Source organism: Sceloporus occidentalis, unplaced genomic scaffold (genome assembly GCF_023333645.1).
Source record: "Sceloporus occidentalis isolate IW3139 unplaced genomic scaffold, rSceOcc1.0.p SCAF_5, whole genome shotgun sequence".
NCBI lineage: Eukaryota > Metazoa > Chordata > Lepidosauria > Squamata > Phrynosomatidae > Sceloporus > Sceloporus occidentalis.
Genome location: NW_028316985.1, coordinates 36,319,725 through 36,347,600, shown reverse-complemented (window position 1 = coordinate 36,347,600; position 27,876 = coordinate 36,319,725). Strand labels below are relative to the sequence as shown.

The 27,876-nt window shown below is 39.3% G+C and overlaps 1 protein-coding gene across 5 annotated transcripts in view; it reads right to left on the bottom strand.

The window, feature by feature from the left end:
- Positions 1 to 27,876, bottom strand: part of LOC149311955 (voltage-dependent T-type calcium channel subunit alpha-1I-like) — a 199,199-nt gene that overhangs the window by 10,120 nt on the left and 161,203 nt on the right. For 4 of the 5 annotated variants that reach the window (XR_016281523.1, XR_016281524.1, XM_089528234.1 and 1 more), the window contains exons 25-34: positions 26,505 to 26,614; positions 25,133 to 25,266; positions 23,208 to 23,278; positions 16,688 to 16,766; positions 12,027 to 12,148; positions 9,830 to 10,144; positions 9,039 to 9,185; positions 5,190 to 5,303; positions 1,621 to 1,786; positions 140 to 336 (exon numbers count right to left, since the gene is read on the bottom strand). Coding sequence is in view for 3 of the 5 variants with exons in the window: in XM_089528234.1 (XP_089384360.1) it covers positions 140 to 336; positions 1,621 to 1,786; positions 5,190 to 5,303; positions 9,039 to 9,185; positions 9,830 to 10,144; positions 12,027 to 12,148; positions 16,688 to 16,766; positions 23,208 to 23,278; positions 25,133 to 25,266; positions 26,505 to 26,614 (1,455 nt within the window). In the remaining 2 variants the exon portion in view is untranslated. The remainder of the gene's footprint in view (positions 1 to 139; positions 337 to 1,620; positions 1,787 to 5,189; positions 5,304 to 9,038; positions 9,186 to 9,829; positions 10,145 to 12,026; positions 12,149 to 16,687; positions 16,767 to 23,207; positions 23,279 to 25,132; positions 25,267 to 26,504; positions 26,615 to 27,876) is intronic. The other variant, XM_089528233.1, reaches the window with a different exon arrangement.

Genomic DNA, 27,876 nt, shown 5'->3' with positions numbered 1-27,876 from the left:
TCTTGTGTAGACTCATCCAATAAATGAGGACCATCTCTTTCCTCTTTTCCACCCCATAGCATGTTCTTTTCATGTAAATGTAAGGCTAAAACATCCGGCTATGGACAGATGGTAGCATAGTAGGTGTATGTGCCCTTACCTGATGGATAAGGGAGCAGTTCACACTTTGAGATTGCAGTGAAGCCCAAGAAGCCTGCAGAGAGATTTTAGGGAGATTCTCTGGACAGGGAACTTCTTCCTGACTTGGCTGACTGGCAGAAGGAGCTGGAAGGAAAAATTCTGCTTCTTCCAGCAATAGAGTCTTAGATGCATCTGGAGAGAAGGGGCTGGGAGGACCTGGCAGAGTGGTGTGGTAGTAGAGGAAAGAAATTAACACAGAAAAAGAAAATGTCAAAGGCTTTATCTTTCAAATGTTTTTTTACAGGGCCCATCCATATTATCTGCTTGATGAGGAAATTAAAAAAAAAATCAAGCTGTGTTCTGCATACTTCTCACACCGCTTTCTCCTTCCCTTTCCCTAGCACAGGGATGGACAAAGTGTGACCAGTGGGCTGCATGTAGCCCCAGGCTCCATTGGCAGTATGTGTGTGTCAAAATTATTATTTATTTTTTATGGGGGAGGAGGGGTTTTTTGCTCCCAAATGTACCTCAAAAACCCTTTAAGGGGTGTGGATGGCATTCCCACCATGTTTGGGACCCACCTTGGCTGGGCCAATTTAGTCCCAAGAGAGGCTTAAAAACAAAACAATACAATACAGGAAATGACTTCAACTCACTTCTTGTTCAAAAAGCCTCCTATCCTAGGTCTGATTTTTATTTTTATTTGTTGTCCCCATTGGCACTTGGGAGCAAAAAAGCAGTGTGCAGCCCTCCAAGGTTTCCTACCCTTTCACAGTTGCCTACCACTGCCCTACTGACATCCCCCAGAAGCAATAGAGAAAGCATCCACCAATTCTTCTCTGGCCTCATACGTTGCAAAGAGAGAGATTAGGAGAAGCACACTTTCCTAACTATTTGTACCTTGCTACAGCAGCTTTGTGTCTTCTCTGTGGTCTGGTCTTCCCTGAGTAGTTTGGAGAAGGGAAATGCACCCTGGGAAGATCAGTCAATTCCAGAGAGAACACAGTTGGAAATGTGAATGAGCACCCCCCACCCACCCTTCCAAAAGGGACTGGGGCAATAGTACAGGACCCATCATCATTTTCAGCATGGCTTTCCTTTACCGTATCCTTTAGTGTATAAGAAAAGAGAGGATTCCAAAGATAATTCTCTGGTGAAATGCCTGCTCTGTTATGAATCTCAGCGGGCAACCTTTTGCCAGTAACTATCTTTCTTGATAGCTTTGGCCAACTCTACATTCCAGAGTTCTTGGAAAGATTCAACACAGATGGGGACCACACATTCTGCTCTGAAGATACTGGCAGAAGAGCAGGATATAGAGATGAAGTAAATACATAGATTAAATCAACAGAGTGTATTTTTAAGTAATAAAAAGCAATGTGTTAATAACATATTGCAACTCTACAAATGACGTTTGTTTAATATAAAAAATAAAATATTTTTTTAAAATAGCATTACTGGTTCTGCTATAGTTCTGTTGAAATGCAAGATATTACCTACCTTGGTTGCTCTCATCTGTTAGCCAAGACTGTACTGGACTAAAAGGGATTTTCTCCATTTCACATAGGTAGCTTTCTGGAGCAGGAGAAGCATCTGTACTCGTTAAAGGGAAGAGACTTTCCTCCAAAGGCACAATCCCCATGGAGTTAGGGCTGTCCTCACCATCCTGGATAAAATAAAGATGTTTGCTATGTGAAATTTCATATATTTCTACATGGGCTGTATCTACACTACAGAATGAATGCAGTTTGACATTGCTTTAACTGCCATGGCTCAATGCTTTAGAATTCTGAGATTTGTAGTTTTGTGAGACATTTAGCCTTCTCTCCCAGAGAGCTCTGATGTCACAACTTAGATTGTATGCCATGGGCAGGTTTACTCTTATCTATTTTATTGTTTATATGTACAGTGCTTTGCAAGTCTACAGCACTATATAAATAAAGCTTAACAACAACTACCACCACCACAACAAACTACAAATCCCAGGATACTATAGGATAGAGCCATGGCATTTAAAGTGGAGCCAAACTGCATTCATTCTGCAATGTAGTAGCAGCCTAAGAAAGAGAAGGAAATGGTAAGAAGGGCCCAGTTCATTATTTAAATCAACCATAATTTGGCAGGATTGGACTGTTGCTTTCAAACATCTGGAGGGTATGCCTGTCTGAGGACTGATGATACCTTCACCTAGAGCTGAAGCTAAGCAGGTCTGGGTCTGGCCAGTAGCACTAGGATGTAAATTCATTAGGGAACCTTCTCTGCACCATCTTAAATTTCACAATGGAAAAAAGGAAGGATAGGATAAATGACAAAGGCCAAATAACCAGAGGCCTCACATTGTTTCAAACAGAGGATGATAACATTGGGACTGTTGGTAGTAAAAGAGATTAACTCATCTTCTGCTCACAACCAATATTTTATCCATTTTGCTCCTGTGTTAGGGATTTGCCTGCCCTTAATATCTCTAGTGCTCTGATACTTAGGGTCCTTCTAGACAGAAGGGTCTTGCAATACTGTCAGAAGCCATTGTACAGCTATTCCACAGGTGGGAAACACATGGCTCATGGGCCAGATGTAACCCCTGAACCCTTTATTTGTGGTGCTCCTTGTCAACTTACCTGCCACAAGCTCTACCAACAAATTGTTCAAGAGCTTTGCCTTAATGCCCTGGCTTTTCACCACTTGCTTTTGCAAAAGAAGATACTGTACTTCTTTTTTTTTCAGGGCTCTATGGTGCAAAACATTCTAGCACCATCTTGTACCACTGAACCACTGTGGTTTTGGTGGCAACTATGATGGCCACAGCAATAGTGGCATGGGAATGATATGCCCCCCAAATGTTTAGGGGGAAACTTAAACAAAGATAGCCACCCCTGAGCTATTCTATCTTTTCTTCCTGAACTGGTTCTTTTCAGGTTAAAAAAAAGTTACTACACTGGGTGACACCAAACCTAGTGATGCCACTGGAAAAGAGTAGTCTGTCATGGTTAGTGAGTTAGAGTGTCAGGTTTAGTTAGTGAGTGGGGTTAAAGTGTTTGGGTGGCTATAACTGTTAGAGAGAATTTGATTTAGCTAGGAGATAAGAGAGAGAGAGGGGGGGGTTAAATGTATTAATTAATTTGTTATGTTGCGTTCAAATTCTGTTCATAAAGTATTATTTTTATAACATAAGCTTTGGGGCCTCTGGGAATGCTATACATTAGAAAGCTTGTGTTTAGACATGGGGTCTGTGGTGGCAGGAGGTAATAAAAGGGTGTCATTTCCAGTGGGGATAGTAGATGAATAATATGTCTCATGGAACCATGAGGGCATCTAGGAGATCCATATAGTTGGTGGCCACAGTGGGGGGACATGATGAGGTCCTTACATTAGAGGCAGAGGTGGAGAATACAGAAAGTCCTCATATTTGGTGGCAGTGGAATTATGACCAGGGCCTCACAGCAACAATGGGAGGATTACATTGTTATCTGTTTACCTTATAAAAAATTGTGAACGAAGTTGTGTGATTGTACATTACAAGTTTCACAAGGAAACACCAGTTGACAATGGAATTAACTGTCATAAACTCCCATGGCATTCTCTGCACTCAGATATATCATATTATTATAATATATTATAGTTGTTGTAGGCCTAAGTACTCTAAAGTCACTAGATCCTGTCTGATTTTGGAAGCAAAGCATGGTCAGCCCTGGTTCATACTTGGATGGGGTACTACCAATGAATACCAGCTGCTGTAGGCTACATTTCAGAGGAAGAACTGGCATTCCTTGCCTAAGAAAATCCTATGAAATTAATGGGCTTGCCATAGGTTGACAGGCAACTTGAAGGTACACACACACACACACACACACAAACTATAGATGTATGCATGTGTGTGAGAATTTTCAGATGACTGTTGTAGTATCCCTCTGTACTCACTTTCTACCACCAACATCCATACCACTCTCTTTCTTTCTTTCTTTCTTTCTTTCTTTCTTTCTTTCTTTCATAAATAAATCAAACCTTTTCACACAGTCACACACTACTCATACCATTTTTTCTCTCTCATATATATTATACAACCATGGATTATGCCCCCACAGATTCAACTATATATGGCTTGAAAATATATTTTTAAAAAAGCAAACCTTGATCTTGCCATTTTATGTAAGGGACACCATTTTACAATGCCACTGCATATAGTGGGATCCATGGGATCTCCTGGAACCAGAGGCCCACTTTGTGTATATGTGTGTGTGTCTATATTCATTTCTTTGAGTGCTGTTGCTGCATCTGTTGCTAAGAAGGGAGGCAACCAATAATTCCAATTCTGATAGGTCCAGGTGTGGTAATCATGTGGTGCTCTAGAAGTTGTTGGACTGTCACCTCCAGCACAATTTACAATTTTGTTTATGTTGGTGAGAATTCCTGGAATTTGCTGTCTAACAACATCTGGATGGCCACATGACCCCAACACCTTTCTCTGACCTTAAGTGGATTGAGAAGGTGGGTTGAGTGGAAGTTCACATCACTTTCTCTCTCAGATCCAAAACAGAAAAGCTAAGACAGTCAAAAACAGTCTTAAGCATTTTAAGCTGAAAATGTTTTATGGATTTCTTATCTTCCAGGAAAAATAACTGGGGAGCAGAATTTTGAGCCAAATGAGGTGCTCTAATAGTGGCCATTCGTTTTTAGGGTGGGGGATGAGAGTGAGGTAGGATATTAGGTCAGCATGCCCCAGAGCAACAGTGGAGCTCTGACTTGTAGCAATTTGGTTTCCATGTTGCTCTACATTGGGATACTTTCACTGCAATAATTGTGGTAGAAAAAGAAAACAAGATATTGTAGATGCATACACGGATGTTTGTCTTTCATGTCAGAAATCAGACCAGCTAGCATTATGAACTACAGAGATACCAGGCTGCTCAAACAATGTTAGGCAAAAAGTGGACTTATTTTCTTTTTGTGTTGCCACCCAAGAGAATTTCACTCCAAGGGAAAAACCTGTTTAGCTCTGCTTCCAGAATAGCTCATGAGTCTTAAAAGAAGATTATGAATACATAAACACGCAAGCCCTCATAATACTGTACCTTTGTTTCCTTGGGGCTTGGCAGATCACCACTCTGGTTATCTTCATCATCCCCTAGGAGGACAGAAGACTTATCAGAGTTGAGGGATAAGCCTTCCATTTCAGCAAGCTGGACCTGCAGTAAGTAGAGGGGGAAATATTAAGTTGTCACGTAAGACAGTTTGATTCTGTCTTTCAACCAGACACATTGCTTTAGGAAAGGGTTTGAAGACAAGGAGAAAGACCACACATGAGCTTAAAGAGTCCTAACCCAATTCTGCATACAATGGAATTGTTTCTGGGTGGTGAGAGGGAGCAAGAACAAAAGAGACCTGGGCATTTCTTATGGATATTTTCAGTTGAAGAACTCATGATCAACCTGTTGGGTAGGAAGAAAGATTTTTCATTCACTCTTAAAAGAGTTTGATGCCATGGCTCTTGGTGTAACTGGGTCTGAGTCTGCACTGGTGGTAGAGAGAGAGGAATCCCCCAGATTGATGATAATGGAGTTTAACTTGGAGCTCAGTGAAGAAGGAAGGTCTTTGTGGATAACGAAATCTATCCCAATCAAATAAGATGATGATGGTGATGCCGTCATTCCAGGAGTAGTAACCATGTTTTATGCAGTCCAGATGAAAATTGTCTCAGCATATTTCCTTCTAGACATTCTGCTCATTTATTTCTCTTCCTAATTCTAGAATGCTAGGACAGAACTAAAGAATTGGCCTGTACTTTGCTGTCATTTTGGTTCCCTCTCTGGTTTTCTTCTTTTTTATTGCTGTCTTCATTCCACTTAACAAGGTAAACTTTCCAATTTTGAAGTTTTCCTTCCCACCAGAAACTATAACACCCTTCCCGCATCTACCTCATTCCTTGGATTAGTTTTTTCTCTTCATTACGTGAATTAGTTTTATCTCTCATTTGTCTTGTGATCTAACCTGCCTATGCTCCCCTTCAAAAGAAAGTGTTGGTCTTTAGAGAAATTCTACTAATCTGTTCTGGCATTTGATCTTTTCTGGTTATATTCTAGCTACATTCTTTTAACCTAGTTTGCAGGGCTCTTCGGGCAAGGTCCTTGCTTTCTGTGTTTGTGCAGAGCTGAATATGCATGTGTTGCATGTAAAATAGTGACAAAAGATGGCATGGAGAGCTGATGGCTTTGGACAGGAAGTATAACAGAATCAGTGGCAATGCCATATGTTAGGACTCCTTCAGACTGATAGTTCATTTGGAATGAATGACAAATGGGCCTGAAGCAGATTTCCAAAAGGGTAATTTACTATCAGGATGTAATCCAGCTCAAGGACACAGTGACTGTAGTCTTTATAGCACTAGCCACAGTACTTCCATGGAGGCAATTCCATGAATTACTCTGGTTAGAACACAATCCAGTGCATAATTGAGTGTGGTTAAATCCCTTTGACATAAATGGGATTTAAACATGCTTATTAGTGCACTGGATTTTGGGCTATATTTTCTAAAATGTAAATGTTTTCCAAGGACAACTGCCACCAATCATCTAAACATTTAAAAAAAATGAAAGGGAAGGAAAACCACAATTACACCACACCAACACACAACACAACTAGATCACAATATCTACACACATAAAGAAAACACAATCTTTGCATAAATCACTCATCTAATGAGTTTTGTCAACCATCACACTCATAACTGAAAGACATCAAAACATCCTTAACCCTGGCCCTCTGCAAAAAGCATCAAGATAACCTGCTCTGGCCTGTAACTTTTTTAAAAGCCATGGCATTTTTTTTTTGTAAAATACCACAAGTGCTAGACATGTTGTACTATTGCACTGCAAGAAGTGGCAACCTTTTCATTTGAAATTTAGTACAAAAAAAGCTCCTCGGCAATTATAAAGAGAGAAAAGATTATGCTAAAAGCTACAATTCACCATTATGCACCGAGAGACTATACCATGTGATGTCAATTAACCACTCCATGTGGCACCAATACAAATTGCTAGCATATATGCAAACTACATAAAGACTGATAATGAAATTAGAGTAATGTCATGAAAAGAGCAAAGAGGTTAGTATGGTGAGATAATGAAAATGGAATACCAGGCTTGCCTAGACTAAACCTTCCATCCTCAGTTGTATTTTGAACAGTAAAAATAGTATTAGTGCTTGGAAAATGAAAATATTAATTTGATTTGATGAAGCAGAAACACCCCCTCATAGACATCCATGGATATTGTAGACTTATTCTTTGATGCTACCAGCAGTAAAAATATTGCACCCCTGGTAAATTCTTGAGGTTGTTTGTCTAACCCAGGTCAGCTTTCAGTTTCAAATGACTGGCTAAATTATGAGTGCAAACCAAATAAAGTTAGGCAACACTCTCTTCTTCTTACATGGAGATGATCTTTATGTAGAAAAAATAGTTGTAAATCTCTGAAGTGTGATGCAGATTTTTGGGACCCTAAGTTTAATTATTTGATTGCCATGTATTTGATTCATTTTGGTTGTGTACTCATAATGAAAAAAACACTTGCTGTTTGTCAAATATTGTAGTGTACCCATGTATTTCTATTTAAAGATTATCTCCATGCAGAGCACAAACAGTGTTAATATGAAGTCAAATTAAGTACACAGCTGAAGATTGGCTAAGAACTTGACACAGCTTCCTCTAGATTCTGCTATACTATTGGTGTGATCAATGAGTCATAAATACTCACATTAAAGCCAATGAGTGTGAATTATTTATTTTCCCACTTTCATTCTAGCACTACTATACTGGCCATAAAATACAACATAATTATTGGAGCATATACCTACCATATGCATATAGATATTAGCAAAGGCTAACACACAGATTAAGCGGTTTGCTGACTCTAGACTCTGTGGACTTAATTATTCATTTTACTTTCTGTTTTTATAACTTTCAAAAATTAATGTTACAATTTCATTTTAAATAAATAAATAAATAAATAAAGTCTAGTACCCTCACTCAAGGAGTGCTACCTGGACATGGATGGCAGTAATATACTAATATGACTTTTGACTTGTGAACCTTCCCTTGGGCATCTCTGTTTCTTTAAAATATAACTAAACCATTCAGACTAATTGGAGAAAAATGACAATGAATGATTGCACAAGAATGAGATGTGATCTTTCTGACTTATAATTACTCTCAACAGCCACTAACACCTAGATTTATCCAGTCTCACCTATTGTAGACACTTTCCATGCCTCCCATTAGCAATTTTAATCCTAGAGAAGGCATGAAACATTCATAACTAGACAACCAACCAAACTGAGATAGCCAGCTTCTTTACCCCACGTTTGAAATGGATTTCAACTCAGACTGTTCTCCCACCCACCAAACCAACAACATCCACCACCACTGTGCTGCACGGATACCAGCAAACACATGCTGAACAAATGTCAAAAGCCTAACAGTTGAATCGGGAAATAAACAGCAGAGCTGTGCTGAAGGCTACATAGGTACTTCCAAAGCCTTGCTGAACTGATAACTGAACCTTGAAAATTGTGGGACAGCAAACAGTATTCCCCCCACAAACTTCTCTCTCTTCAAAGAACAAAACTAAATACTGCCTTCCCTAAGGAACCAGCACTGTGCCTCTGTGATAGCACTTCTTCCTTCCTGTTTATACATCCATACTCTTTTCTGCCATTCTTGTTAGTTCATCTGGCTTTCCATTCATCCTTCCATCAATACTTTACACTAATGATGATATCACTTCACAAATGTACTCTGGCAACAAAATTAAGTCATCTACAACCAAGAGACCATCCCAAGGAGATCTCAATATGCCTATGAGTGTGCAGGTGTGTTCTCACACGCATGGGTGAGTCCCCTTCCCATTTCCTCGCACGCAGGTTACCTCTTGCTTGTCATGGTTACACTTCTCGCACATGGCCGGCGAGGAGTAATGATGGAAGACGGAGCCCGATAGGTTATCGATGATCATTAACTCCCCGTCGAAGGAGTCCTTAATAATTAAAGAGACACTGTCCAGCCATAAGTTCTCCTAGGGGACAAGAAAGGGGGGAGGATGGGAGAAATCATTTTAAGAACTCCAGGTTTCTGTTTGTTTCAGTGTGTGTGTGAATTTGGGTTTTGTCTTCTGCCGCCTCCACTGATATGGGTAATCTCTGCATGAGGCAAATAGCCATATTTAAATCCAGAAGGCTATTAGAGAGTTATAGTCTTACAAAACGGAAGTAAAGGAGGCAGAATGCATCCCTGCATGATGATGTAAAATGTTGGGGCTATTGTGGCTAACTGACAATGTGAAGAAAGGCACCACTGAAGCCTTTTATTTGACTATGTAAATGTTTCTCAGCCTTGGCCTGCAGAACCCCCTGTATTTCCCTAATGTACCTACGTGAATGCACCAAACCATGCCTGGCAGAACTCTCTCTCATTCTTCTCAGACTTCTTAGATAGCTCTGGCCTTTTTCTTCCACAGCAGTCCTGCTGTTTTAAGTTCAGGCACCATGCGGTTCTGTCAATTTATCAGAACATTCAGCGTAGAAATGAACATAAACCAATCATGTGGGGTTAAAGCACACTGTTTTCCATCAGCAGGCCCTACAGTCACCTATGCTGCCCTTCTTCTCACCACATCAATATACTAAAGTTTTATTAGCAAACAAAAGAAGTTCCACTAACCTGTGCAGGAGAGAAGCAGGCCATGCATAGATGTCCTTCGGGGTCCATTCTTCCACCTCCTCCATCTTGTCCAGGATTCAGTGAGCTATGTGGGTACAGCCCATGTGCCATCTCAAGCTCAATCTCAGCATCCATTTCTGCATCTTCTTGTGCTTCTTTGTTGCTGTCATCTAGATGTTTCATGAGTACAGCTACTACTACATTGATTAGGACAAACTGAGCGGTGAGCACAAAGCTGACAAAGTACAGTGGCGAGATGAACTGCAGGTTGCTGAGGCAGCTCCGGTCATCATGGGTGCAGTCACGTAGTGTGTCCTTGAGGAGTAATTTAGACCAAAAAGGGACAAAACAAACAAACAAAGAAAAGCAAACAGAAAACACACCCCGAGCACATATGCACATACATACAGAAAGAGGGAGAGAGAAAAAGCTGAAGTAATGGATGCAAAAAGGGGCTGCTCCCTCAGACATAATACATAGTCAGAGATGGTACATAGGGCCTGGGACTCTTAATAATTAAACATTTTTGTAGATGGATTTCTACTTCTCTTTCCCTTGTTCTAGTGTTTCCTGGAATAACACTAAATTTGTCAGAGTAACTGGAATCTTTCCAGAAAACCAACTAAAAACCAGTCTCCATGAACTCTGAAATCAGCCACGTCTTTATTCCAGCACATAAAGTAGAAAGTGCTGCTGTTAAGATTTTTTCCCCTCATTCATGTCGCAGAAGATTTTGACCTGGGAGAATCTTTTGTGACATAAAGAAAAGAAAATCCAGACGTATAAGACAATGTGAGATGTGATTCACTGGAAAAGATAATAATGCTTGTCAAATGGCAGTAGGAAAAGAGGAAGACCACATTAGAGGTCAAATTACCAAATAAAGGAAGCCATGGCCCTAAGTTTGCAAGACCTGTGCTGGGTATTTGGTGAACATGGCCCCTGGAGGTTTCTCAGTCATAAAGGTCCCATAAATCAAAGTTGACTTGACAGCATATAACAGCAAGAACATCACAAAAGATTATTTAAGGATTGCCCTTTAACAAATATATTTAAGATTTAGTATGGAGGGCTAACCATTTAATAATTAGCATAGGCTAGCCTTTCCCCAAATGCATCCAAGGTGTTGGTGGATTATAGACTGCCTGGCCAACGGCCAAGGGATTGATAGGACAGGCCAGTTTGTGCAAAGGGAGGGAGCTTCCTTGTTAGTTTCTGTCAGTCTAACTCTTGTAATATGGAATGACAGTCAAAGGTAGGACAGAGAAGACAATTATGTAAATAGATGGAACATTTGTGGGAGGAGGTGGAACTCATAAACATTCTTGCCAATTTCCAAAGATTTTCCCCCAGTGGTTGTCATGCAATTCCACATTTGTACACTCTGAATTGACCTTCTATCAAAGTGGATTTGATAGACACTTTTAAAAAGCTTTAGCATAGTAATAGAACTACCTCCTTTTGTATGGGCAGAGTTTGCATTGCTACAGACTGTTCTTCTGTGATGCTACAAAACAGCAATCTTTTTAATATAGTAAGAAGGATAATCACATTAGCCTGGGCTAGAAATCCTCCACATTCATCTCCTTTCCTTTCCTCTTGCCAACTTCTACTTCAGGAATTCAGCTACTACATAAACTCTGATAATACTCTGAAAAGTTGCTGACTAATTCAAGATCAACTCTATGCAAAGAAAGAGTATTTGTTCAAATTCTGTCATCATCATCACCATCATCCAATAAGGTACCAACACATCTTGACATATCAATGCATTGACAGCCACGGATGGGACACCTACAATATTCCTCAAGTCTACTTTTTTATTCAGCTTCCCCTCCTTGTGTGACGTGGTATTAGATTAACTACTTCAAGGACCCCCAATATGCATATAGAATCATAGAGTTGGAAGAGACCACAAGGGCCACCCAGTCCAATGCCCTGCCATGCTGGAACTCACAACCAAAGCACCACCAACAGCCATCCATCCATCCTCTGTTTAAAAACCTGCTCTGATCCAAATAGTTCATATGGCCTACTCTGATCCAAATAGTTCATATTCATCAACACTTCCTGAGAGCATGTTCCCTCCTTCCCTCTCTCACACACACTTCAAAGAAGTGTGAATCCATTTCTGTTTCAGCATACCAGTACTTTTTCTTGAAGCACAAAAGTTGTTTCCATCAGTAGACTAAGTTACCTTCATGATTCCATTCCAGTTGTCACCAGTGGAGACCTGGAAAAGTGTGAGGAAGGCCATCCCAAAATTCTCAAAGGTGGCATGTCGGCTCATACCCTCACAAGGATTCTCATCATTGCATACTGGAAGAGAAGGAATTTAGAGATGAAAACTGAATAAATGGCTACATTCCAGTGAAGGGCAAGAGCTGAAATAGGAGCTCTTCATAATACCCTTTTCTCAGTTTGCGAAGGTTATTTTTTCAATGGTTCTGGAGGTACAGTTATACAGTAGCTCCATTCTTTCTGGAGGGATACTCTCAGAGGGTGGTGCTGGGGGATTCCAGCAACACCCTCAGAGAACGCCCTTCCTTGGCCATTAGCTCATGGAGTCCCTTAGGGTTCATTCTTGTCTGCTATGCTCTTTAACATCTACATGAGATCTATGGGAGAAGTTGTATGGAATTTTGGAGTCAGCTGTCACTACTATGTTGATGATGCTCAGCTCTATCACTGCTTTTTACCTAATTCCAAAGAAGCTGTTCCTTTGTTATACTAATACCTGACAGTTGTAATGGACTGGATGAGGACAGACAAACTGAAACCTAATCCAGACAAGAGAGAGGTGCTCTTGGTGAGTTGAAAGACAAATCTGGGAATAAGGATTTAGCCTGTGTAATGCAGGTTTGCAATTTGTGGCTATTTCTGGATTCAGCTCTGAGCCTGGAGGCCCAGATTTCTACAATGACCAAGAGCGCATTTGCACAGATAAAGTTAGTGTGCAAAATGCACTTGTTCTTGGAGAAGTTAGATCTGGCCATGGTGGTACATTCCTTGGTGGCATCCTATTTAGATTACTGTAATGTGCTCTGTGTGGGGTTGCATTGAAAAGTGCTCAGAAGCTTGAAGGTGTTAGCTGGACACAAGGAGCACACAACTCCCTTGTTGCAATAGCTCTGTTGGCTGCAGGTCTGTTTCTGGGCATAATTCAAAGTGCTGGTTTTTACCTATAAAGCCCTATATGCATTGAGTCCAAATTATTTGAAGGGTTGTATCTCCCTTTATGAGCCCATTAGGGTGCTAAGAAATTCTGAAGAGGCTCTTCTCTCTGTCCCATCACCCTCTCAGTCTTGTTTGGTGGGAATAAGGTAGAAGGCCTTCTTGGTGGCTGCTCTCAGACTTTGGAACTTCCTCCATAGAGAGATCAGAATAGGTGCATTCCTGCTCTCCTTTCAGTGTCAGCTCAAAACATTTTGTGCCACCAGGCTTTTTCAAAATGACAAGGACTGGGCTGTGCAATTCAGGTTTGTATATAGTTTTTAATACATTTTAATATTTTTAATGTTTAACACTTTTAATTTTATAACTTGTTCATTTGTTTTTAAACTGTATGTTTATACTTTTAAAATGCTTCTCTATTGTTTTATATTTGTTGTTAGCTGCTTTGAGTTGGGAGAAAGGCAGGATAAAAATAAATAAAATAAGAAAATAAGAACTTCCTCCATTCTCAATAAACAGGGGAACTGGGCATGCTGACTGCAGGATTCGAAAAGTTCTAGTCATAGGTTTTGCCAGTTCTGTTATTTGCCAGAAAATTGGCAAAATGAGCAATGTCCAATTAGCTCCAAAAACTTATTGGGTCTTATATTTCTGTATTACTAAATGTGAACAGCTTTCCAACCATCAGCATTCTATTATTACACTTGGAAGGATCTAAATACATATCTCCATTTCCATTAGATCCTCTCCTGCAAAAAATGCTACCTTTGCATTTCCCATTAAAATTAATAGGCTATTGGCATGCATAGGCTATAGTCAGCAAGTACATTGGAGCCAGATGTTAAAGCCAGCGAGAGTGACAAAGTAAGTGACTGAACTTCTAATCCACTTAAGGACAACCAATTGCCAGCGATAACTTCATTTAATACTTGTTCAAGTGCTAGACTGAGGTCTATGTAACACCTCCATTATAATCCAGTAGATGAACAATATACTTTGACCCAATAATTCAAAAGCATGTGGTTGAAACATATATTATTAAGTTAGTAAATATGTATCCGTTTGCTCTATCTTTCTACCAGTTATTTTTTGTTTCTAAGATCAAATCATTTTCAGTTTGGGAATATTCTGTTATTTCTTCTTAACAAAGTGTAGAATAATCTATACAATCCATTTTATAATTCTGTATATCTGCAAACAGGAATGCATGGTAGAAACCTTAGAACAGATGAGCAGAATGTATAGCTCCCCAGATGTTGTGGAAGTTCCTCTTTCAATAGTCATGGACTTTACCGCATGAGCCCTATTCTCATTTCAGTTGTGCTTGTCAATGAAAACAGAATTGTGCATGTTTGTGTAATAGCAATTACTGCATGTCTTTATGCCTTTTGATTTATTTTTATTCATTTTTATTTTCACTTTTTTGCACAGTTCTGGAGCTCTGCCGCTGAGATTTAAGGATTTTTAAAAAGAAAAGAAACACAGTAATAATAATAATAATAATAATAATAATAATAATAATTAGACGGCTTGGGAATAGTGGGAGGGAGGGGGAGCTGGGAAGATGAAGGAACACTGACATCACATGAGTGACAACAATGCAACTGCTCAAGCAGTGATGTTTCACACCTGGGGACTAGCACAACTGTGAGTTCATTGATGTTGAGAGTTTCCCCTAACTATGTTTTGAGGAAAAAGGAGCTATGGGTCAGAGGTGTTGTTGTGCGATAAGTATTGCCAAAGCCACTTAATTCCAGGTCTAATCATGGTTTAAAAGCCGCATGTAGTAATCTCCTTAGCCAGCCTAACCAATGGTAAGGGTTCATGGGAGTTGCAGTGCAATAACTTCCCCAGGACCACATACTACCCATTCCTGCTGCAGGAAAAAATGAAGAGGCCATGCTGCTGTTGCTCCTACAATAGTTGAGAAGCTCGGTCAAAAACTCTGGGAAACTCATGGAGAGTTTTGGTGGGATAGGTCCTCAGTCCCCACTTAAGAGAAAGGAGGCTTTCAAGGAACCATTTGCACACATCTCTTTCTTTCTGTAACCTTATGATTTAACATTTTGAAACTAACTACATATTTTACATGAAGCCGCTGGGAGAGATCATCTGGAACCATGGAGCTGATGACACCCAGATCTATCTCTCCATGTCTCCGACTGATACAGTGACTAAAGATGGCACCTCTCCTCTGGATGCCTGCTTGGAGTCAGTAATGGGCTGGATGAGGGAAAACAAACTCAAGTTGAATCCAGAGAAAACAGAGGTACTCGTGATAGGTTCCCCAAGTCCAGACAGGGAAATTTGCCATCCTGTCCTGGATGGGGTTACGCTCCCCCTAAAAGACGAAGTAAGCAGTTTGGCAGTTCTCCTGGTCTCATCTCTACAGTTATCATCTCAAGTAAATGCGATGGCCAGGAGTGCTTGGAACCAGCTTCAGCTGATATGCCAACTGTGTCCCTGTCTGGACCGAAAGGACCTTGAACAGTAGTACATGCACTGATAACCTCTCGCTTAGATTTCTGTAATGCGCTCTACATGGGGCTACCTTTGTACCAGGTTTGGAAGCTTCAATTAATTCAAAATGCTGCAGCCAGATTGGTCGCCGGAACCTTAAGGTCTGACCATATAACACCCGTTTTAAGATCTCTTCACTGGCTGCCAATTAGCTTCCGGGCTCAATACAAAGTGTTGGTTATTACCTATAAAGCCCTATATGGCTTGGGCCCGAGTTACTTGAGGGAACGCCTCTCCCTACACAATCCGCCTTGCACCCTCAGAACTTCCGGGAAGTATATATTGGAGTACCCTAAGGTGAGACTTGAATCGACTCACCAAAGATCCTTCACAGCGGTTGCTCCAAATTACTGGAATAAACTTCCGGAAGAGATTCGCCTTAGTTCCACCTTGGACGTGTTCAAAAAATCTTTGAAAACATATCTCTTCCGTTTAGCATACCCTCCTGACTCTTCTTGAGAAAACTCTCTCCTCACAGAAGTTACTTCAAGATGCTGGATCACGATTAGATATGATGTTTTTAAGATGCTATTTTACCCTTTTTTGTATTTTACCCTGTATTGTAATGAATATTTGATGTTGTGAACCGTTTTGATCACTTTGGAAAGGCGGTATATAAATAAAGTTGTTGTTGTTGTTGTTGTTGTTATTATTATTATTATTATTATTATTATTATTATTATTATTATTATCCCAGAAGAAGGAAATGGGGGCAAGAGATGGGCAGGGTTACCACATAATGACCTGCTTTAAAATACAAGTATAATATGTGATTTGCAAGAGTATCAGAGATAGGAGCGAGTGCAGATTGGCAGTCGCCCCTGATACTGTGGAGGAAAGAAATTTTTCATTTTCAACAATAGTCCAAATGCTTAGAATGCACAGTTATCTGTACAATTGCCAAAATAGCTGGATGAACAACAGATACACCAATTGAGCTATGATTGTGCATTTCTTGAACAGTACAAATTTACCAGGAAGGCTCAGGGCAACTGGGCAATGAGACATGCATGAGAAATCCACTATCATATTAGATTGTTAGATACAGTGAAGATAATCAGAAATTCAGTTCTATTTTTCAATCATTGTGAACAAACCTGGTGCATTACAAGAATCTCACTCATCACATAATTTTATGTCTCATCTCAATGCTAGAAAACTTACCAAGTTTCCCAAACAGTTCCACTCCTAAAGCGGCATAGATGAAAAAAAGGAGCATGAAAAGCAGTCCAAGATTTCCAACCTAGAAGAAAATCAGACACACAAACCAAACTTAAGTATCATGAGATATGAATCACTCAACAGAGACAAAGAGTTTTCAGAGGCTCATGAATACTCCAGAGCTGACTGAACAGCCTAACTGCCATCAGGAAGGAAACAAAATGTGATTTTGTATAACCACCACTCCATATTTGAATAGCATAGGAGAAAACAAAACAGAATGGCAACGGCAGTCCTTATAAATGATGCAGACAAATAGTTCTTGTATCGAAGAATCTATAGTTTCTTCATTGTATCTAAGAGGCTAATAGTTCAAACTGGAAGGGGGAAGTACAGAAACAGCTGGCCACATGAATAATAGCTGGGTGAATTAACCCTGAACAACTTACTAGAAACCTAGAGAAGGAGTAATCTGCATTTATAAAATCTTAGTTCATCTACCTGACCTGGAAGCCTCAAGCTACTGTATCTGTTTTTATCTAAAATTATATAGGTTGGTCTTACCTAAACTTTTTGCAACTTGCACTATTTAAAATAAGATTTATTGAACACATTGGACTAGCTATGTGTAATTTTAGTATTAGAACAAAGTATGAATAAACATAGAAAGATTTCATTAACTGGTCCAATTCATGTACTTGTAATTATATGCCCTATCAGTGGTGTCCAAGCCTCATCTGTCCCAGTGCAAGAAAAAAAAGATGCAGTTTTATATACTGCTATCTAAACTTTCATTAGGAAAGAAGTGTGTGTAGGGAAAAAAATCAATTTCTTTTTCAGTAGGACAAGCTGTTTTTTTTACGTGATAACAATGCATTTGCAAAATTTGCAGCTACAACACACATATGCGTTTGCTTTGTGTATGCACAAGTATCACATTTCCTAGAAATCTATATAAGCCAGAAAGTTCTTCTAAGTGGGTACTTGACAGTACAAATACAGAAGACTGTTATATTCAAGTGCAAATACAGAAGAGTGTTATATTCAAGCTTCATGCAAGAATCATAATAAACTCAAACTTTCTTTCAAGTGAGGGATAGGTTTGGGGTGTAGGGAGAAGATGCACAAATGTAGCACAGCAGTCACCTACATACAAAACAAACCACTCTACCTTATTCAAGCCACAAACTCGAAATCATGTCTTATATCATATGTTATCTTGAATTCATTTATTTCTCCAAATTAATATCCAGCAACCCACAAATCACTTACAGATTTCTTGCAAACCCATCCAGAGCTGTCCCAATAAATACGTTACTCTTTTTAACCTGTAATTTCTCTTCTGTCCTACTCTTTGGGACCCAATCGCAAAAAGCAGGGGGGAAATTCTAGGTTTGGGCAAACATCTATGTCACATACAGACGAATCTAAAGAAGATTCTTAGTCCAGCACAAGTTCCAGGGGAAAGATGTTTTATATGCTGATTTGTATATATTTTATATGCTGATGTTTTATATTGCCTAGCATAATATGCTAAAAACAATCATGAATGTTTTTGAGTAGACCTTTTTGCACACTGATTGAACTAGTTGGTGAAACATCTTTTTATAGGATTTGAAAGTTTTTGTTCCAATGTATCTGCAGAAAAATATGGACTGTGAGGATTCTATAGACATTGCCCATTTTAGAAGTTTGTTTAGGACACCAACATCTGCCATGACACACAATCACTGACCTCTAAGTAGGGATTTCAAGGAAAAGAAATTTGAGACAAGATTGGAAAAAGAGAAAGCAGAATTGAATACCAATTTATTAGCAGAGGTCAAAGGAGAGATAATGATTTCTTGGTGCACTATATGTATTAATATGCTGGTTCTTATCAAAGTTTTACTAAAATCATATTCAATAGAGTTAACTTTCAGATAAACAGAATGCATTGCTTGAACACTTGAGAAACAACTAACAGACCAGCTGCTTGGCAGATCTGCGTCTTACACCTCCCCTTGGAGGTGATATGTGAACAGCATCACAATAGTGTTTTTCTGTATCCAAATTCACTTTATCCCCTCCCCCCACTATATAACTCTATAACTGTGCTTAAATACATGCAAACTATAGGCTATACTTTGTCAATGCATCTGAAGAAGTTGGTTGCAACTCATGAAAACCCGTGCTAAAATATATGTTAGTCTTAGAGATGTCACAAGACTCATCCTCTTCTTCTTTTTTGTCTGATCTGGATTAACTTGTACTACATGGTTGTGCACTCGAGACAGGAATGTGAGATCATTGTGTAACTCTCATGTGTAACTATTTGAGATGAAGTCTCAGCTTCACTTCATTCACACATAGAGAAATTGTAGTTGACAAATCAATGGGCTTTTTTTTCATTTTTAGACAAGGATGGCAAGAAGATAATCTGCCTCACTGAGGCTTTTTGGGGTCATCTGATGATCTATGATCAATAGACATCTTTGGTGCCATTATTCTTTCGTTAACAATTCTCTCCAAAGAAGCAAAAGGAGGGGGAAGGCACAATGATTTTCTGAGGCCAGTCATCCATCAAGGGGAATTCTGTCAGCCTGTGCTTGGCTTGATGCTCATGGGTGGGTGGGCAGGAGTGGGAGTATCAATAGCTAATATTTCTCATGAGTGCTGCCTTTTGTGAGCCATGCAGATCTCCCCATTCAGCTGCTGGCTTTCAGGTGACATTTCACGACATGCAAAGCAATGCCCAGATGGAGGAGGTATTGCTTCTCATGGGACAAAAGGCTTTATAACTGATCAGGCAGACTGGGGAAACCAAGAACAGGAAGAGGAAGATAGAGCAGCAGAGATAAACAGGTCTCTTCTTCTTTTTTAAAAAATAGAAAGAGTTGTTTTTATCTAGTGCTTGCACTTAAAATTTACATTGAAATAATGGAAAGAGAAATTAAGAAAGGACCAAACGGCACTTCAAACAAATTTGTTCTGAATCCCAGAAGGATACTGTTAATCATTTAGAATACATATTTATCAGAGTGATTAGCAAAATAGAAACGTAAAAATGCTATAGCAGGACATTTCAGCTTCTACTCTCTTCAGCTTTTGTTGTTGTGAACCTTCAAGTTGTTTCTGACTTATGGCGACCCTAAGGCCCTATCATGGGGTTTCCTTGGCAAGATTTGTTCAGAAGAGGTTAGCCATTGCCTTCCTCTGAGGCTGAGAGAGTGTGACTTGCTCAAGATCACACAGTGGGTTTCATGGCCGAGCTGGGAATTGAAACTCCGGTCTCCAGAGTCATAATCCAACACGCAAACCAGTATACCACACTGGCTCTCTCATAGGATTTCACTGTTAAACTCTATGGGGTGGGGAAAGAGTTGCCTGCCCACTTCTGATAACTCTTCAATCATGTCTGGCCCTCTGTTACTGGCTTTCCCAAGGGGGGCATTGATATAAAGACTCTATTTTGGAAGTATATATTTAGAAAATATATATAGCCTTCATCTCTGAAAAGAAAAGCCTGACATGGTAGAGGAAAATATTGTCAAAGCTACTGCGGCAGAACTAGGGAAAGGGATGGCCTTTGATAGAATTTCTTTCCTTTTTGCTATGCCAATCCATGCCAAAAACATGTCAGATAATGAGCATCCTGAAAGAGAAACACATAACAAATGGAATATTATTTTTCTTTGTTGCAACCCTCATTTTGAGCTGTAGATCTGCAATTAGCATAGAGAATAGTCTGTCCAGGTCTCAGAGATAAGCAAAAGTAGCTATAGAACCATTTAATGCAGTGCAAAAGTACTGTGTTAAATGAGGCTCAATGGATCAAAGAATCTGTGGGATAAAGAACTAATTACCTGAAAAGTGTTTCTCTTTCTGAGCTGTGAAATGAAAGTGAGTGGAGCTAATGGACGTTAGCTTAGTTGAGCAATTGTAGTTTTTTGCAAGTGGCAGGCATGCTGAATCAGCGTGACTGATAATTGCAATCTAGACAGAATTGGATCTAGAGATGTAAAAATCTCTGTCTTGATTTTGTTGACTTACTCAGAATCCCACCAGCATTTTCTTAATGTTTTTATTTTCATTTTTTATTGGGTTTTGGAAAAGGATATACCAAGCTATGCATATGTTTTTATGTGAGAAGAAAAAAAGTCTTACAATTCAATATGAGACAATGGCAAGTGAAACATGAATGTAGGATTTGAAGTAATCCATTAACCGAGACCAAGACTGAGAGATTTTCACATCTGTGTGTCTCATGAAGCACTGTGAGTGCTGGAGAAAATCACAGGCAATTCATACAAATTGAAAATGTATATTAAACTTGATCTGCTAATCAAGAGTTCTATGAAAGCCCAAAAATATAATTAAATATTATTTTTAATGTTTTAATCAGTAAATTTTAAACTTGCATAGTCACACACATTTCTCAGTTTTGTTGGTCCAGGAAAATATGTAACTTTTGTGTTGGATTGTTTAAATGTCTTTTAATAAGAACAGAAAATCATGACTGTAGGAAATATTAAGAGAGAAAAGATTTTTTAATGTATTTTTTCAAAAGGACAAAAGAACAATGTTCATGTCAGAATGTATCATATGTGCAATGCAATCTTTTGTACATTGAATTACTTTGTTAAATGGTGCTTACTCTCTATTTAGTATGATTATTATAATGGCAGTGTAAAGTTACACTTCTATCTTTAGGTATTTGGCAGCAAGTCCTGTTGAAAATATTAGGATTTATTTCTCAATAAATATACATAGTATTGGTTTTACAGGTCTGGAAGTAATCTAGTCCTATTTTACTTTAGTCCTATTTTACTTTCCCCACAGGCAGTGGTGTCACTAGGGTTGGTGTCATCTGGTGTGGTAACACATGGTGTCAATCCCCCTTGACCTCTTCTCATTTCACACCATACAGAATCCTTAGTCATGCTTTTTTGCACTAATGTTACTTGAAAATCGTAATTCCCATATACCACTGAATGTAATACTAAAAGTTGTGATATAAACAACTAGCAAATATATGTACATATACACAGTGAATTTTGGTTAAAATGAGATGTTTCTAAAGAAAATTTTAAAATAACATTTTTTAAAAAATTCAATTTTTTAAATTTTTTAAAAAATAATTCAAGTTTTGAAATTTGAAAATGTAATTTTTAAAAATTCTGGAACCTCTTCTTTCTCCTCCCACTGAGCTTCACTCCCACTCCCACTATCTCTTAAAGTATTTTAAAGGGAAGCAGATGAATGCCATAGCCTGTTTCTGCCAAAAGGTAGGTGTTTGAGGAGCGGTGGTGCCATCCCCCTTTAGGGTGTCACTTGGTGTGGTCCGCATGTCCTGCACTCCCCTAATGATGCTACTGCCCATAGGCAGGAATGAATGAGTCTGTGTATTTCTGAACAGTGCCAATTTTACGTGCCATGCATTGTCAGTCCAATCCAGCTAATTCCATTTCAATTTGCAATTAAAAAGAAAAAAATGCACACACATTTACATTTGTTTTTGTACATGATGCATACCCTACAATTTTTCATAGATGAAAACCAGGACATGTCTGGGCAAGCAGCATCAGAATGTGATTAAAATGGAAAAAGTTTAAATAAGGAAAAACAACACAAGTTAGGAGAAGTCAAATTTGCTTTTGTTTGAATCTACTGTGGAGTTAATTGAGGGGAAACCTTTTTTGTACTCTGAGCTGAGTTTGCAACAATTGAAATAAGCTGAGGACAAAGGATGAAGGTAGATGGAAGGTACAATAACATCTCCTAATAATGTGAGCAACTGTAACCCAATTGTACATAATTTTGGAGACAAGAACTATGCCATACAATCTAGTGAATGAATATGCTCTAATCAGCATATTAGTCTGGCAAGTACAAGCTAGGCAAATTCATCAAAAGGTTTGGACCAAATAAAATTCTTTGCTACCCCTAAACTCAAGCATTGCCTCCTCAGCATATCTCTGGACTACAGACTGCAATCTTGAACTTAAGGAGAAGTGGGAATTGCTTGGCTTGGTGGTGCATGTGCCCCTAATTTTTCCACACAATTTCTCCCTTGGAATCTTCAGGTTTTTTTAACCAGGGTTGGGAGAGGAATTTTTACATTCAGATGGTCAAGTGGCACAATTATTTTAAGCTTCCTCCTGCTTCTATTCAGCTATGGAACCCAAAGTTATAACTGGAAGTATTTTCCAGTTTTTCCTTTCTGGACTGCATCTGCACTGCAGGAATAATCCAGTTTAACACCACTTTAACTGCCATGGCTTAATGCTATGGAATTCTGTGGTTTGTAGATTTGTGAGACATTTAGCTTTCTCTGTCAGAGAGTTCTGGTGCCACAACAAACTACAGTTCTCAGAATTCCATAGCACTAAGCCAAGGCAGTTAAAGTGGTGTCAAACTGGATTATTTGTGCAGTGCAGATGCAGCCCTGGTCAATGTTTGATTAAAAATGTACCAGTGCCCTTGTGGAGGTGACAAAAGGATAGGTGCAGACTCACATATATAAAAAAATGGTTTTAATTACCTGTGGCAGCGCTTGTACAACTGTGTCCAATAAAGCTCGCATCCCAGTTGCCATCTTCAAGAGCTTCAAAACTGTAATGAAAAGGAAAACCAAAAGGATATTCAATGCTCAAACAGTGTACTTTGTTTTTCATATAGGGCAAGCATGTCAAATCCTGGCCTGCCTCCTCAACTAAATTAATTTGAGAATACCCACACCAACATCTCATATTTTTCACTATACTATCCATTACCTTTCACTTCTTATTAACCTAGCTACTAAACATCTGAAATAACTTTCTGTTGGTAAAGGCTGTTTGAGAGTGGAATAGACTACCTGAGAAGGTGGCAGACTCTCATTTGTTGTTGGTTTCTAAACAGAAGCTAAATGGCCCCTCTCAGGTATGCTTTAGCTGTGGATGGTTGCACTGGCAAGAGTTGACCCTTGAGATCCCTTTCACCAATATGATTCCATGATTCTTCTTAGTATTCACGTAATTGTCTTGTTTCTTTCTGTTGTTTGCTTTCAAGTCATTTCTGATTTACAGCAACCCTAAGGTGAACCTATCATGGTATTTTCTTGGCAAGATTTGTTCAGAGGGGGTTTGCCATACCTCCTCTGAGGCTGAGAGAATGTGACTTACCCAAACCACTACACCACACTGGCTTGATTTCTCTGTACCTGATTCAGTTTTCACTTCATTAAAAACATCCCCATACCCAAGTACCATACATGTTTAATATACTGTGCAGCTACAAATTTGACAAATATTGTCATATTGGTTTTTTTTGTACTGAAACATCAGCCAGTCTTATTACTGGCTGTAAGCTCTCTGGGTGTATACCACCTGTCTGCATCCTGTGAAATACCACACAACCAAAAACTACATGAAAAGCACTTAGGCTCTGTTTGGAATTAGCTTATCTAAGAAGAGTTGATCTGGGCTCAGTATGTATGGGGGATCAAATTGCACCCAACCCAAATTGCACCCAACCTGTGTTGATTTGTAATATCATAGAAATGCAGAACATTTCTTTTCGTTTTGAGAAATCATACTTCCAAACAACCATACTGTTGAGTACTTGAATTCATAAGGACTATAGTTTGCCAGCTCTCCTGGGCACTTATTAAGGAATGAAATTGTAATACCAGTGATCTCAACACTCACAATGCTGATGCATGGTCTAATGAAGATCAAGTCCTTCTTATTGATGCTAACAGCACTGGGTAATTGGGAGTGACAATGGACTAATGTTGTGTTATGTGTCTTTAAATAATTTCCAACTATAGGTTTTTCTTGGTAAGATTTGTTCAGAAGGGTTTTTCGACTGCTTTCCACTGAGGTGGAGAGAGTACGACTAGACCAAAGTCACTCAGTGGGTTTCCATGGCTGAGCAGAGATTCAAACCCTTGTCTCCCAGAGTCCTAGACCAGCACTCAAACCATTACACCATGCTGGCTATGGACTAATTATACAGGGCCCAAATTTGCGGAGGTTTCAATTGGCTCTTAATTTGTCCATAAACTCCTAACTGGGGAATGTTTATATTCTGAAAACCACAACAGCTATGCTAAAAATGAGTAAAGTGGGCTTCTCTGGGGACACTGTTCACTCATTATCAGCTGATAAAAACAATGTCCAAATAATCACCTATGATGAGATTTTAAGATACTAGGAGACTGTACACCATTAAAAACGGAATAATTAAACATTCTTGCATGAACAAACACAGTAAGAGAATGGTGCCGGCATGACTGCACCTGCATAGTCCCTGCACACAGAAGATAACCAGTGACACAAGCATCAGAGTCATATAGTGTTCCCTACTGTGAGTTAGCACAGGAGCACCAAGGTTTTTAGTCTTTCCCTTCTGTTCTCCAACTAATTAATTCTTCCCTTGACACAGCTCTATGTTGGTTCTGTGCTCTATGGTCTCCTTGCTTACCTCGAGCAATGCGCAGCACTCTCATAATGCGAATGATGGTGGGGTTGATAGGGAGGGCAGCATTGATTTCAATCTCCTCAAGTGTGATGCCCATGACTGAGAGCAGAACAATAGCCAGGTCCAATTGGTTCCACCTTTAAGAAAATGGCAAAACAGAAAAAAGTCCAGCTTTTCTTTCCCACTCAGAGACGGACATAAAATTATTCCTCCTTTTTTTTTTTTTTTAAAAAAAAAAAAGCAACAAAGACACTGCTACATTAGGTATACCTTATCGTCAGGTTATTTGGAATTGTGTAAAAATCAAGGGTTCCAGTGTTTTAATTGGTATAAACATGCAAAGTCATATTCATTTTACTGACTTGGCACCCATCATTTTGGCTGCTTAATTTGTTTTGATGAGTTCTTCCTTTGAGTAAATTTGATTTTTTTTTTTAAAAAACTATTAATAAGTGATAACATAGGGATGACAGATCAATGGACATCTGTAGCCTAGTATTGTCTGGATGAAATAGTAGCTCTCTCAGCCCTGCTATCTCAGATTCTTTGACTGGAGAGAAAACAGAATGAAGCAAGGACCTTCCTGGTACAGCATCCTTGACTATGCTGATTGAAGGAGATGCACAGAGCACTGGGAATAACCACTTCATTAAGGCCAACAAAGAAGTGAAGAGGAACAAATGTACAACCAGTTGAACCAATTACCTAAAGCAGTGATTCCCAGACTTTGGCCCTGTGGGTGTTTTGGACTTCAACTCCCAGAAGTCCCAGCTAGCTTGGCCAACAGTCAGGAATTCTGGGAACTGAGGACCAAAACATTTCGAGGACCAAGGTTTCAGAACCACTAACCTAGACAGATGGTGGGGTCTCTTTCTCTGGATGTCTTCTAAAAGAAGCTGTAGAGATTCCTGCTGGCATGCTCTAACTGGAATTCCTCATCTGAGTAGTTGCACTGAGTGGCCAGTGAGTGAATTAGTATTTGACTGTGAACATCCATTAATCTAAGCACTACACTGCACCAACTTTGTGGTCTGAGGGTCTTTTTTTCCATCAAAGTCAAGAGTTATACACTTTTGCTTCTATTTCCTGCATTCAGAATTCTGCAATCAAAAGCAGTTTCCAAATGATTGGAATGTTTACATTACAATGTTTACGTGGATTTCCCATCTAATAATTCATTTTAAAAACAGTATTGAAGAGCAGTTCTTCAATGTCAGCTGCAAAGGACACTGGGAACAAACCTCTTAGACTTTAAATGTTCTTTAGAATACAGTAGTAGTTCAGTTAGCTTATGGAGTGCTATTTCTAAAACAGGATGGATCACCTATGATCCTCTGTGCCCCACATAACATGACTCACAATCCTTCCTACTCACCTATCTTTGAAGAAGCGTCTCAGACCAAATGCCACAAGCTTCAGAACTGCCTCCAGCACAAAAACCGTAGTGAACATGTAGTTGCAGTATTTGAGGGCAGTCTCCAGAGACTATGAATAGAAGGAAAAGAGAACATTAATAACATCAAGCTCCCTGCCTGGCCTATGATTAATTAAAAATCAAGTGGATGAATCTGTGGAAACTCACTATCTTTTTAATGTACAGTATAATCTTCTTCCCTGTGCTGATTTCCAGGAAACCCCATTTTAATATTTTGCAGCAGATGCCAAATATTCACAGCTCTAATTGGCTGGCCACACTCCCTCACACCTCACCCCCAAGTTAGAGTATGGTTGCTAAATAGCACTGATTGGCTATTCCTTGTGTCAATGACAGCTTCCCACTTCTCTGAGCAGTTTTCCCTATGGAGTCTCTCCTACTTAAAACACAGAACAAAATACTGAAATATCTTTGAACAAATAAATGTGCAAAGTGTTTGAGAGACAAAACAAACAATCAAATAAATAAGTTCCCACCACAAATGGAACATCTCAGTTGGTGCTCAAGTTGATGAAAAGACAAAGTCAGCATCTGATTTTGCAGGTGCATGATCATAGGGAGTGAATCGGCCAGGGTCTAGGTCTGTGGAGGATTTTGGGTAGAACTGTCCAGGTCAGTGCACCCCCTGATGTTACCAATGATGGTGGTGGTGGTGGTACTGGTGAGTGCAGCTGCTGGTGGGTGCACCTGAATTCACCAACCCAATCAACTTAATTGTATCCCTACCAGTGCTGTGGCTGGGCATGGCATAGCTGAACTAATGGGTTGTAATTCTTGTCAAGAACACTAGGTCCCAATATTTGCTTTGGGATACCACATGCTGGTGTTGATCCTAGGAGTTAAGGTCAGAAGTGAGCAGAGCTCACTTTGCAACAGAAAATTCACACACCTACTCCTCTTCTCAAGTAAATCTGCACACTAATTAAATCCTGGAATTCAAAGCTATTAACATCAAAGATTTGTTCTGTCACGTTCTATTTTTGTTGCTAGCTCTGATGTTATGTGAAAAAATAAAGAAATTTATAGGAGCTGAAAGAAACCTTGAGGATATGGGAACTCAAGATGTTTCATTTTGCAAAAACAAATGTGAATATGTGCACTTGCACATTTGTTTAGTATAATGATTTTGCAGTGTAAACTATACACAGTATAAGCTTAAAACCAGTTTCATAGGTCTTAGGTTCAGGTAAATGTGTACACCATTGCAGCCCCAACAAATAGTTAAACATGAAACAGAAGAAGGAGCATGATTACAATAATTACAGAAGGAGATATTTACTCTATGTACAAAGGAGAATGGATAGTCCTAAGA